General features: G+C 33.5%; 1 protein-coding gene across 4 annotated transcripts in view; it reads right to left on the bottom strand.

Moving 5' to 3' along the window:
- Positions 1–14376, bottom strand: part of AGPS (alkylglycerone phosphate synthase) — a 219447-nt gene that overhangs the window by 94313 nt on the left and 110758 nt on the right. For all 4 annotated transcript variants that reach the window (XM_012471935.2, XM_012471934.3, XM_012471937.2 and 1 more), the window contains exons 8-9: positions 11737–11817; positions 50–175 (exon numbers count right to left, since the gene is read on the bottom strand). In XM_012471935.2, coding sequence (XP_012327358.1) covers positions 50–175; positions 11737–11817 — 207 coding nt within the window. The remainder of the gene's footprint in view (positions 1–49; positions 176–11736; positions 11818–14376) is intronic.

Genomic DNA, 14376 nt, shown 5'->3' with positions numbered 1-14376 from the left:
ATCTCTATATACTAATCAATTATTACATAATAACTAGAAAAATATTTACCAGGTCCTCGATATTGCCATAGATATTCTTCTTCATGCCTGATGCCCGAGTAGATACCCATCCTCCTACAGTACTGAACTCCAGGGAATCTGGCTCATGACCTGTACAATAACCACTTTCTTTAAGCTGAAAAACAAAAAATTAACATTTTATAGTGAAAATGATCCCATTACATACAGCACTCAACACATTAACTCCTCTCACTTTAAAATTTCCATGTCACTGATATTTGAATTTATTAATTTCTACATGGCAAGAAAAGGTACTTTCATCACACTAGTCCTTACAAATTTTTGTAAGCTTTTGCCTAGTAGAAAATTTTACAAGATTGAAAGATGTAGGCCAAAAGTTTTATTTTTCACAGTTTCACCAATCATACTCCTTACATCCTTTTGTTTTGAGGCCAGCTGTCCTTCCCCACCTTTTTTTCCTACAAAGAGATAATTTAAATATTTATGGAGATCAGATTATGCTTAAATAACTGCCAACTTCACCTAAACACTTTCAATAAATAAAGCACTTAATCTCTTGTTCTCTCTACCCTAATGTAATATGCAGCAGGCCTGCAGAAACTCCAAGCAAATTGCCTGTACTTAATTCTCTCAAGGAGTCATGTGTTTTAATGTACAGGCATCTGGCCAGGTTTCCTGCATGCAATATTGTCATTTAATTGTGATGCAGATCATGCATTCCTGTACATTAAATAGTCACTTGCCTCTCATTTTTCTACATTAGCTTGGCTTTGCCATCTGCACAGCACCTGAAATTGAATAGATGCCCTTTACTGCAACACCACCAAAGCCATTCCAATGAAATCATTTTAATCACTCAGCCATCTCTTGTCAAATGGTACAGACACCACCATCTGCATACCCACTGTCTGATGCACTCAAGCCCATCAATCTGTGCTGATCATTTTGATAGTCATCCAGTTAAGCAACTGTTCTATTTTTCAAGTAAGCCATGCAGAGTTATGTCTGTATGTGTGTATTTAAGTATAGTGTGAAAGTTGTACTCTGAAATATGAAAGCCTATTAAGTTAAATATAATTTGTTAGGTTTTACATATCAGCAATGCAAATTATCTATCTATTCTAATTTTGCTGCTAGGAAAACAAGATTTTAAAAGACATCAACTATTAAGATTTTTCCACTAAATATTCAATATATTATTTAGTTTTAAGAGGTTAATATCCATCTACAAAAAAGAAGCTTAAATAAATGGCTGAAGAGTTTAAAAATGAAGATTATCAGACTGTTACATTAAATTTCTTCCCTAACTCCATCCCCAAACAAAATACTATGAATTATTATTTTCTCTTAAAACACTACTGTTACTCAATTTTATTTTAGAACATAACCTTTTACTCAATTTTATGAAATTGGGAAAGGAAGAAAAGACATTCATAGAGTCCTAAGATGTAGCAGGTACTAAAGAGAGAGGTTTCACATACTCCCATGACAAAACAAACTTCTACATTATACAGAAGTAAATAATTAAGTACACATTTGAACTATTTCTATCAGTATATCCAATATTACATATACTATTAATTTGTTTCTTTTGTCTGGTATGTTACTTCATTACCTTCTCCAATTACAAGCAAGTACTATATGCTAGGAATTGTGTAAAGCAAAAGATAAAGACACCAAAAAAAAACAGATGGTCCCCATGCTGAAGGAGCTCTACCACACCAATTTAAATTTACTTCTTTGTTAAAAATCTTACTAACTTCCTACTAAGTAAGTGAAGAAAGTGTAATGGTTAAAAGCCTGGGTTTTCTTGCCACAAAGTTTAAGAAAAAAAACCCAAAAATCCCTGGGTTTGATACTTGTCATTTACTGTTGCTAGAAAATTTGCATACCACAGTATACCACAGTATACAAATTTAGTGAGAAACAATTGTTGATGCATAGTAAGTGCTTAATAAATGGTATCTAAGATCATAAACATTTAGCCACTTTCTCCTTTAAAGGTCTGTATCACTGTTAATGCCATTATCTGGTAAGAAAAATTTGCTGAAGAGAAGTCCACAGATTTACACATACAATTAATCAAATATTCACTCCCCACATTCTCCTAGAAAGGATCTCACTCTGTCTCCCAAGCTGGAGTATAATGGCACAATCATGGCCCATTGCAGCCTCAAATCCTGAGCTCAAGCATTCCTCCTGCTTTGGTCTCCCAAAGTTCTGGAATTATATGTATAAGCCATTGTGCCTGACTCAAAATTTCTTTTTTAATAAAATAACATCTCTGCCCCATAATATGATAAATAACAATAACTGTGATCATTAATGACTTACCATGTGCCATAAAGCAATACGGAAATAAAAACTTTATCTCACTTGTGTTCCCATTCAATACTGAAAAAACAAATATTTATTGACTACGTGCTGAGCTTCAGATATATCACTTTAAAAAAACCTAAACTATGGTTTTTATATTATAGAGAAATATTGAGAAAAATGTGTATGCTGCTAAAAAAAAAAAAACTAGTGAAATAGCAAAGGAAACTGAAATTAATAAGAAACATAATTAAATTATACAGAATAATTAGAAGTGTGATGAAAAAAATAAAAAGCAGAGCAGGAACTTTCCCTTCTACCCAAATTGAAGTAAAAGGGGCTAGGGTTTACCTTCCTACTTAAAAAGACTAAAACACAGAAAAATGGAAGAAACAGGCCAGGCATGGTGGCTCACGCCTGTAATCCTAACACTTTAGGAGGTTGAGGGAGGAGGATCACTTGATGCCAGGAGCTCAAGACCAACCTAGGCAACACAGCAAGACCCCATCCCTGTATTTTAAAGAAGAAAAAAAGTTTTCAAACACTGAACATGCAGTCAGGAAGGACAGTGATCCCTATGAGAAAGTAAACGAAGGTGGTGAGCACTGTGATTTGACCCTAGCTTAGCACTCCACGGAAACAGAAACCAGGCAGAACTTGGCAAACACTGAGTTGAGACTGAGCATAGAGCTGTGGGCAATCAAGGAATTTAGAGTTCATAGGAAAAAGTGCAGAAAAAAGTAGCACAAAGAGAGATGCCTGGAGATTTGCAGAGGGTTCCCCTCAGGTCTTCAGCAGAGTACTGAAAAGTAAATAAAAAGTGAGTGAAATACCAAAGACCAGAGGAAGAAACAATCCAAATGGATTAGAGCACAGGTGTCCGACCTTTTGGCTTCCCTGGGCCACACTGGAGGAAGAATTGTCTTGGGCCACCCATAAAATACACTAACACTAACAATAGCTGATGAGCTTAAAAAAAAAAAGGTCTGTGCATAATTTTCATGCTATCTGCCACCACATATAAGCAAAAGGGCTAGACATTCAAAGGGTTGGACACCAGTAGATTAGAGAATAGTGCCAGCACTCATAGAGGGCAAGAAACAGTACCTGTTTCCACCAGCCCAACTGAGAAAACTCTTAATTCACAGAGTATTAGGTAGGATACCCAAGAAGGTCATACCACAGTAGTGGAAAATAATTAGCCTCAGACTGAAAAAAAGCAAAAGATCATAAAAGCATGAACTAGAGGATCACTTGTTTCCAAATAAATGCATCCCAGAAAAAAAGCTGAAAAATATTTATAGAATTGAAAAACATGGAAATTCACAATGGCTACCATCTAATCAAAAATTACCATGTAAAATTAAAAATATAAAATAAAATAAAAATAAACAAAAATTACCAAGCATACAAAGAAGCAGGAAAACAGCCCATAATCATTATGTAGTGAATAATCAAAACTGATCCAGAACTAACACAGATGTTAGAAATAGCTGACAACAACATTAAAACAGTTATTATAACTGTATTCTATATGTTCAACAAGTTAAGTAGAGACATACAACATATAAAAAGACCCAAATTAAACATCTGGAGAAGAAAAATACAGTATCTGAGATTAAAAATATACTTAATAAGATAAAGAGCAGAAAAGACATAGCAAAATAAAACATTAGTGAACGTCAAGACATAGCAACAGGAACTAAAAGAAAAAAATGAAAAAAGTAGCAGTGAGCTGTGGAACTTCAAGCAGCCTAATAAGTGAGCAAACAGAATCTCTAAAGGTTGGAGGAGAGGAAGGTTTGTTGGATAGTTGAAGAAGTAATCACCAAAGTTTTCCTAAATTTGATGAAAACAATAAAGCTTCATATCAAAAAAGCTTAACAAATCCTCAACAAAAGAAACACAGAGAAAAACTACACCAAGGTCCATGACAATCAAATTGCTCAAACAAGTAATAACAAGAAAATCTTAAAAGTAGCCAGAGGGGAATAAATACATATTACATACATGGGAACAAAGATAATATCAGATTTCTCATGAAAAACAATGAAGTGAGATAACAGTGGAGCAACATCTTTATATTGCTGAAAGAAAGACTATCAATCTACAATTCTATACTCACTTCAAATATCTTTTTTGAAAACAAAGATTTCTTCAGACAAAATTAGAAAGAATTCGCCAACAGCAGACCTCACACTAAAAGTCATGTTAAAAGAAGTCCTTCAAGCAGAAGGCAAATAACATCAGACAAAATTAAGGGTATCAGAAAGGTTAACTAGATGGGTAAATATATAAGATGCTTTCATATTATTTAATTTTTTAAATGATACCACAAAATGTTACAGTATCATTCAAAGGAAGCTGTTATAAGTTAAAGATGTATACTACAAATCCTAAAACAAAACAAAAACTTAAAGCCACTAAAGAAACTAAAGAGATAAAATATATCATTTTTAAAATTAAAAAAAAAAAGGCAACGAAAGAGGAAAAGAACAAACAGATGGGAAATACAGAAAATGAACAGCAAGAGGACAGATTTAAATTAAACCACAACAATAAATCACACTAAAGGTAAATGATCTAAATACTTCAATGAAAAGGTAGTGATTGTTTAGATTTTTAAAAAAGAACCAATTATATGCTGCCTATAAGAAAGACATTCTAAATATAAAGATACAAACTAATTAAAAGTAAAATAATGGAAAAAGCAAAAAATATGCCATGCTAAGAAAACAGCAATAGCTATTTTAATATCAGAAAAAGCAGATTTCAGAGCAAAGCATGTTATCACAAAAAGATCATTTCATAATGACAAAAGAGTCAGTTAATCAAGAAGCCATAACAATCCTGAACATTTATTCTCCTAATAGCAGAGCTTTCATATACACCAAGCAAAAATAGAAATGCAAAAAGAAATATACAAATCTATAATTATTGTTGAGGTTTTAATACCCCTCTTTCCATAATTGACAAAACAAGTAGGCAGAAAATAAAAAATATTACAGACCTGAATAACATTATAAATCAATCTCACCTAACAGACTTTTAAAGACTATTACACCAAACAGCAGCAGGAAGATACATTCTTTGCAAGTGCACATGGAATATTTTTAAAATAGGCTGTACTGTGTGTCACAAAACAAACAGCAATAAATTTGAAAGAATTCAAATCATATAAAGTATGTTTTCTGAATACAAGAGAATATAGAAATTAATGACAGAAAGATATCTGGAAAAAAATCCCAAAATAATTGGGAACTAAACATACCTGTGAGTAAACCACAGATCAAAGAAAAAAATCAAAAAAGTAGAAAATATTTTCAAATTAATGAAAATAGACATACAAAAATTTCTATTTTCTAAAGCAATAATTGGAAAAGAATTAGCATTGATTTTCTACATTAGTAAATAAGACTGAACTTAAATAATTCAACTTAACCTCAAGTATAAGACACAAAATATCATTTTTTTCACAAATTCAACACCCATTCTTAATTAAAACTATAAACTAACAAAGAAAAGGACTTCTTCAACTTGATAAAGGGTATCTACAAAAAAACACCTATAGTTAACAAATACTTAATAGTAAAGGACTGAACATATCTCTCCTAAATCAGGAACAAGTCAAGGGTTCCACTCTCACTTCTTTTCAATATTATCTGGCCACTACAACTGGGTAAGAAAAAGAAACAAAAGGCAACCAGATTGGAAATAAATAAATAAAATTGTCCTTATTCATATATAACACAGTCATCTATATAAAAAATCCAATGAGATCTACCAAAAAGCTTGTAAAATTCAGTGAATTTAGTAAGGTTGCAGGATATAAGATGAGCACAAAAAAACCCTGTATTTTTATACACTATTAAAAAACAACCAGAAACTGACAATTTTTAAAAATACCAATTACGACAGCACCAAAATATATGTACTACTTGAAAAAATATATGAGGCCAGGTACAGTGGCTCTTATCAATAATCCCAACACTTTGGGAGCCCAAGGTGGAATGATAGGTTGAAGCCAGAAGTTTGAGACCAGTCTGGGCAATATGCCAAGACCCTGTCTCCAGAAAAATTTAAAAATTTGCCAAGCATGGTGAGATAGATATGCCTATAGTCCTAGCTACTGGGGAGGCTGCAGCAGGAGGATCATTTAAGCCCAGGAATTTGAGGTTACAGTGAGCTATGATGGTGCCACTAGACTCCAGCCTGGGCAACGGAATGAGACCTTGTCTCTAAAATAAATCTATATATATATAAAGGACATGTACACAGAAAACCATAAGACACTCGTGAGAGCCATTACAGACCTACAAAAAACTAAAGATACAATGTTCATGGGTCAGGTCAGAAGAAGCGATACTGTTAAGCTGTCAGTCTCCTCAAACTGATATATAGAGTCAATGCAATCCCAATCAAAATCCCAACCGGACTTTTTCTTTTTTTAATAGAAACTGGCATTTCCATAGGAGCATAAAGTTTCTACAGAAATACAAAGAACTTGGCCAGGTGTGGTGGCTCAAGCCTGTAATCCCAGCACTTTGGGAGGCTAAGGCAGGCGGATCATGAGGTCAGGAGATGGAGACCATCCTGGCTAATACGGTGAAACCTCGTCTCTACTAAAAATACAAAAAATTGGCCGGGGGTGGTGGCACATGCCTGTAGTCCCAGCTACTTGAGGGGCTGAGGCAGGAGAATCACTTGAACCCAGGAAGCAGAAGTTGTGGTGAGCCGAGATCATGCCACTGCACTCCAGCCTGGGAGACAGAGCAAGACTCCATCTCAAAAAAAAAAAAAAAAAAAAAAAAAAAAAAAATATAAAGAACCTAGAACAGCCAAAACAACTTTAAAAAAAGACTAATGCTAAAGCTATAGTAATCTAAACAGTATGGTATTGGCACAGAGACAGACATATATAAGGTCCCGAACCAGATGCAGACATATGTAGACAAAAGATATTTTTTAAATGATGGTGTGAAGTCAACTCAGTGAAGAAAGGATAATCTTTTCCAATAAATGGTGCTGAATAATTGGGTATCTATGTGCAAAAATCATTAACTTCAATCCAATTTTACACCATATACAAATAATAACTCAGAAATCTTCAAAACTGATCAGAGACCTAAATAACAACTAAAAATTATGAAACTCAAATGGGAGAAAATCTCTGTAACCTTGGGTTACGATACAACAGCAGAAGCATGATACAAAGACAAATACATACACTGGACTTCATAAAAATTAAAAACAGCTGGTCTTCAAAAGATACTGTAAGAAAATGAAAAGAGAAACCACAGACTAAAAGAAAATATTTGCAAAGCATATATCTGAAAAAAGACTTATTCCCAGACTTATTTAGAATAAATAATTATTTAGAATAAAGACTTACTTAGAATAAAGAATTCTAAAACTCAATAATAAGAAAACAACCCAATCTTAAAATTGGGCAAATAATTTAAGGAGAACTTCACCAATAAAAATATATGGATGGCAAATAAACACATGAAAAGATGTTCAACATCACTAGTCATTACAGAAATACAAATTAAAACTATAATGAGGCCGGGCACAAGGGCCCATGTCTGTAATCCCAAACACTTTGGGAGGCCAAGGTGGGTGAAACACTTGAGCCCAGGAGTTCGGGATCAGCCTGGGCAACATGGCAAAAAATTCCGTCTCTACGAAAAAATATAAAAATTAGCCAGGCATGGTGGCACTTGCCTGTGTTCCCAGTTACTCAGGAAGCTGAGGTAGGAGAATTGCCTAAGCCCAGGGAGGTCAAGGCTGCAGTCAGCCATGATCGTGCCACTGCACTCCAGCTCAGGCAGCAGAGTGAGACCCTGTCTCAAAAACAAAACAAAAAACAAACCTACAATGAGATACTACTATGCACCTACTAAAATGACTAAAATTAAAAAGACTAACAATAATAAGTATTGGCAAGGATATGGAGAAACTGGAACTCTTATATAGTGCTGGTGGGAATATAAAATGAAATAATCACTCTGGGAAAAAACTTCATAGTTTCTCAAAAAGGTAAATATATACCTACCATTCTGATCTATTCATTCCATTTCCAGTTACTTACCCAAAGGAAATGAAAGTGTTGTCTGTACAAAAACTTATACATGAATGTTCATAGCAGCTTTACTTGTAATAGCCCAAAACTAGAAATAATCCAAGTGTTAATCAACAGGTGAATGCATAAATAAAACAGTGGCATATCTATACAATGGAATACTACTGAGCAATAAAAAGAAATGAACTATTGGTAAATGCAACAATATGGCTGAATTTCAAAATAATTATGTCTAGTGAGACAGACCCCCTCCCATACAAACTGTAGGATTCTACTTTATTAAAATTTTAGGGAATTTAAACAAATCTATGTGACAAAAAGCAAATCAGTGATTGCTGGGGGATCACTTAGGGGTTGTGGGTGGGAGACAGGAAGGATTATAAAGGAGCAAGAGGAAACTTTTGGGGTTGGTGGATATGTTAATTTTCTTGATTGTGATGATGGTTTCACAGTAATATTCATATGTCAAAACTTATCAAATTATATATATTAGATGACAATTATATCTCAAACTATTATAAAGCAATAAAAAACAAAAATCTATGACTTCAAAGATTGTGGCCCAAGCTGCCCAAGGAATTGAATTTCCATCTTCTGAAAAGAAGGCGGCCACAGAACAGACACATTATTTAGAGGCAAGATTGCAAATTTTTCCTCTAAAAATTCAGTTTTTAAAATGCAGAGTTTGAAATGTCTGTAAATATGCAAGTGGATATATCAATTCAGGAAAGAAGTCTGGGATGATAATATAAATTTGGTAGTCTATAGCACATAAAAAGAATATTTAAAGTCAGTTATGCTTGAATGAAGCAAATAGTGCTCAATAAAAATTAGTGGAATGAATCAACGTTCTAAGTACTTCATATTAACTTATTTCATCTTGACAAAAAACCCTATGAAGTAGAATTATGATCCCCACTTTATAGGTAAAGAAACTGAGGCATAAAGGTAAGTAAATTGCCCAAGGTCACACAGCTAGGAGCTACATTTGAGGTTTGCAGTGAGAGCTAATAGCTATTAGAAACGAAGAAAGATAATGTGAAGTTATTAGTGATGCTGTCCCTAAGCAGAAAAAACATTAGAGTCAGACATCCTCAGATTATCAACTAATAAACTAAAGTAGCCAAAGATTTAATAAACCTAGAAAAAATTCTCTAAATCCATAATTGACATGTTAGCAGCTTCCATTAAATTTTATCATGTTAATATCAACGTGATTTACAAGTTAAAGAGATTAAAATCTCTGCTACCCAACTACTGTATTTGTGTCATTTTAAGCTTGCAGAAAAAAAAGGCAGGATGTTTTAAACTGGTTACCTCAACTGAAGTAGAATCTAAAGAACACAGAAGTTTAATGAGGAAGAACTTTAACTGGGATCAAAATAGCTGTAGAAACTATATTATAGCCTACTGGAGGCAAAAAAGAAAGTTCTATATTGGCATTTAGGGAAATGAACTAGTAGATAAAATATCAGAAGTTCCTAGTCTGCGAAAATGTCATTTAAATTTCAAGGAAATATGTTCCTTGAATTTTAATTCTAACCTTTAAAAAAAAAAAAAGAAAACTTGGAAAGGTTAAAATACTTCATCAAATGCTATAATAAAGATATAAAATTGGTGACATAAAAGGCCATTCTTTGTTATAAAAAAAATGCTGTGCTGATAATACCTCATTCAAGCATAATTGAATACTGATACAGGACTTTTTAGAGGTTTTTGTTCATCAAATACTGTTATTCTGCCCACTGAAGTTCATTATAAACAACAATAATTGACAAATCTATTTATCTGATATAAAAGCTTAACTTACTGAGGATCTTTAATACTGCCTTCAACAAATAAGTTCAATTTTAATCCAGTTATCTGCATCTTACTGCATTAAATAAAAAATAAATAGTTCAATAATTTTTTTTCAAAGCCTGTCATCTAGAAATGGTCAGGAGCAGACCAACATCAATCAACTTTTCAAGAAAGAAAGAAAAAAAAATAAGATCAACAATCACATCACATCTCTTCCTATTAAAGGTTTGGGGAAGAAGAGTCTCTATAACCCAAGTTGAACAAAGTATTCAGTATATCACTAACAAATTGGACTTTCTAATTTTTTGTTTACAAAAGCTGAGTTACAGTTATCTTGATTATGTTTGAAGAAGTTAAAGAAACCAATTTATTTGCACTATTACCTGCTTAGAATCTTGATTATGTTTGAAGAAGTTAAAGGAACCAATTTATTTGCACTATTACCTGCTTAGAATCTATGAAGGAAACCTAAAGTTTTCCAAAAATTCATTAGGATCCCAAAAAACTACTATAAAAACTCCGAGAATTTCACTAATTTATGAAATGAGTGGTTGTCAGTGAAACTGTGCACTGAAAAGTTCAATGAATACCAACATTTACCCACTGATGAAATTTATCACCAAGATCCTAGAATTTCATATTCAGATTGTTCCATTTTGTTCCATTTCTACTACTTCAGGTCACTATCAACTCTTGCCTAAATGATTCTTGCAGTCTCAGTCCACCCTTACATAGACCACTCATTTCACCACACAGCAGCCAGACAATCTAAGTAAAAAAGTAAAGTTCAAACTTCTAATAGGTGCTTTAAAAGGCCCTTTATGATTTGAACTCTTCATGTTTTCCTGGTTTGATCCTTTACCACTACTGTACCCACTCACATCCAATATACAAATACCAAAAAGACATTTTCTCCCATACACATGCTAGACTTCAGCCATATTCAGTTATCTGTAGTCCCTCAAAAGCAACAGTCACCCTGAGAAGCTCTGCAAATGCTCCTTCCTCTGGATTGTTCTCCCCATCCCTATCTACCTTTTTTGCTAACTCAGACTCATCCTGAAGTCTCATTTTTAAATGCTGTGCCCTTTGCCGCTGACTCAGTATTAAAAAAAAAAAAAAAAAAAGAAGTGCCATGTTCTATGTAATACCTTCTTTGTCCAACTCATTTCCCACGTAGCCCGATTTGATGACCCATAATATCCTGCACTTAGCGTCCACGTAGCAATTTTCACTCACAATCATTAATTATTTATTTAATTTTCTGTCCTAATCTCAGCTACTTGAGGGTAGGAGACAATGCCTTATTCACTATCATGTCCTAGGAATCTAGCTCAATGCTTGACCCATAATAGAAACTAAACAAATTCATTGAGTGAAAGAATGTATCATAAAAGGTATTTCATTTATAGAGGGCATACAGTTTTGAAAATTTTACTAAAGAAATAACATGAGAATTGATAATAGAATAAGTCAATTTTTTAAAAAAAATCAAGTAAGAAAAAGAAATAACATACCTGTCTTTCCAACTCTTGTCCTGTTATGCCAGCCTCTACATGAGCTGTCAAATTGTTCTCATCAACCCAGAGAATTCGATTCTGTTGCAAAGGAAGAAAGAAACCTGATCTACATGAACTACTAATATTTTCTCAGGAAATATAACTTCCTAATTCACAGCAACAAGTGATAACATAGTGATTAGGCAAGAAGGGTTCCCCCTAACCACCCACACTGGAAACCATCTCCACTTATCCCTGACTATCCAACACGACAACATACAAAGGCAGTATATTATGCAGTCTTAAAACACAGACCGTTGTTATTCAGATGTTAATTTAAACTCTTTCTCTTATCTTAGGCAAATTATTTAACTGTCTAAGCTTATTGTTTCCTCATTTGTAAAATGTAGACAGTAATAACACATAGTGTCGGCTACAAGAATTAAATGAGATACTCCATGTAAAAAAAACAGCATGTACAAATCCTGGCTTTGTGCAAATACTATCTGCACTATGTTAACATAGCAATCACTATCTAATTTAATTAGATAGTGATTTAATCAGAATGACATAATTTAATCAGAATATGACCATAAGATTAGAAAAAAAATCTGCAAAGACATTTGAATATAGGAGATGGCATTCCTGCTTTATTTTCAATTCAAAGCAGGGCCAGAGACCTCATGTACAAAACAAAGCATATCCCTGCCTCAGGCTCAAAAGAAGGAACTAAATTTCATCTGGCTCAACTTACCAAATGTGTGACTGCCAATAAAAAATGTTATTTGGCATTCTTATTTGATCTAACTCATATACATATATGAATTTTCATGAATTACTTTCTACTATTGAGAACAGACTTCTTTCCCCTTTCTATCTGGTGAGCAATTGGGTAACATACAGGACCCTCTTCTGGATCTCAGGGAAGCTTGCTTTCTACTTTCATATGCTCAATTTCATGGCAATAACTAATATAGATAAGTCCACTTAATAATAATTTAAAAAGAGCAAAACAGACAATACAAAAATAGCAGTTGCTGCCTAAATTCCAAATCTGAACACACACAAATAACTGTACTCCTTAATTCACAAGGCTGTAAAAAACATTAAATAAGATGATGTATGTGAATGCATTTTTTGTTTTATGTTACATAAAACTCATTATACTCTCACTATAAGACAATAGTAATTTTTTTCCTTTATTATTATTATTATTATTTTTTGAGACAGAGTCTTGCTCTGTCACCTAGGCTAGAGTGCAGTCGCGTGATCTTGGCTCACTGCAACCTCTGCCTCCTGGGTTCAAGTAATTCTCCTGCCTCAACCACCTGAGTAGCTGGGATTATAGGCACGTGCCACCACACCCAGCTAATTTTTGTATTTTTAGTAGGGACAGGTTTTCACCATGTTGGCCAGGCTGATCTAGAACTCCTGGCCTCAGATAATCTACCTGTCTCAGCTTCCTAAAGCGCTGGGATTACAGGCATGAGCCACCACGCCTGGCCAACAATAGTAACTTCAGTACAACTATGGTTTAATCAGGCTTTTGGTCCTTTGGCAGCTAAATAAAATACAGTATTATTAAATTGCAGAATAAAAGACAAAGAATGTATTAATCTGATGGTACCACATATACATATATATATGTCTTTTCCCCCAACAGACTGGCTCTTGAGGCAATTACATACTTATTCTAAATATATACCTTGTAACTACCAAGAGTTCAAACATACTTTTTGGTAGAAAAAGGAAATTAGAAGAGTCAGAAAAAAACTTCATAGGCACTCACAGAAAAACCTAAAGAAAACATATAGGTTACCCTATTACATCCCATATATACTACCCAACCCATGTTAACATTCCAGAATAAGCTATTCTTCAGCTATCTTCTGAGGAAATAAATTGCCTTTTCTTAAAATCTGGGATAAGGAGACAGGTTGATGGGCAACTTTGCAATAAAATAAGTTCACCATCTGAACTTGATCAATGTTAGCATCATTAAAAGGGGGACAATCAGCTATTACACACCTCTAATGATGTTATGTGACATTTTTTTAAAAGCACATTATCATCTATGAGGTGTTCTTGCTGTTAAAAAAAAAAAAAAAAAAAAGGCAATGCCTGAATCTAACTAGACTTACATGGAACTTCGAATTTAGTGGACATACAGGGCTTAGAGAAAGAGTTAAATAACAAGAAGCAGTAACAGACAAATTCAAAATATGACATTCTATACTACAAATAACCTTATTTCTTTAAAAGTCTGGAACATTCAAAAGAAAAAAAACAGAGAGTAAGAGGAGGCTTTTACATAAAGTGAGACTTAAGAGCTACAATAGAAAGCTAATATGAGCCTTATCTGGATCCCATTTGAACAAATGATCTATAAAATAGACTTTTTTTATATTGAAAATTGAATGCAGACTAACTACTAAATAACATAAAGAATTACTTTTGATTTTGCCAGGAGTGATGATAATAAAGTAGTTATGTGAGAAATGTCCTTTTTAAAAAAGATTATACAGAAATATTTAGGTGTAAAGTAGCATTGTATTAGAATTTGCTCTAAAACTACTAGGAAAAAAAACAGAGATAAAGCAAGTGTGACAAAATGTGAATAACTATTTAATCTAGAAAATGGATATACTATTCTATCTA

The sequence above is a fragment of the Aotus nancymaae genome, unplaced genomic scaffold (assembly GCF_030222135.1).
Source record: "Aotus nancymaae isolate 86718 unplaced genomic scaffold, 86718_ANA_hifiasm-v0.15.2.pri h1tg000008l, whole genome shotgun sequence".
NCBI classification, from domain to species: domain Eukaryota; kingdom Metazoa; phylum Chordata; class Mammalia; order Primates; family Aotidae; genus Aotus; species Aotus nancymaae.
Note: the sequence above shows the minus strand (reverse complement) of the source record. Positions and strands in the feature narration are given on the sequence as shown.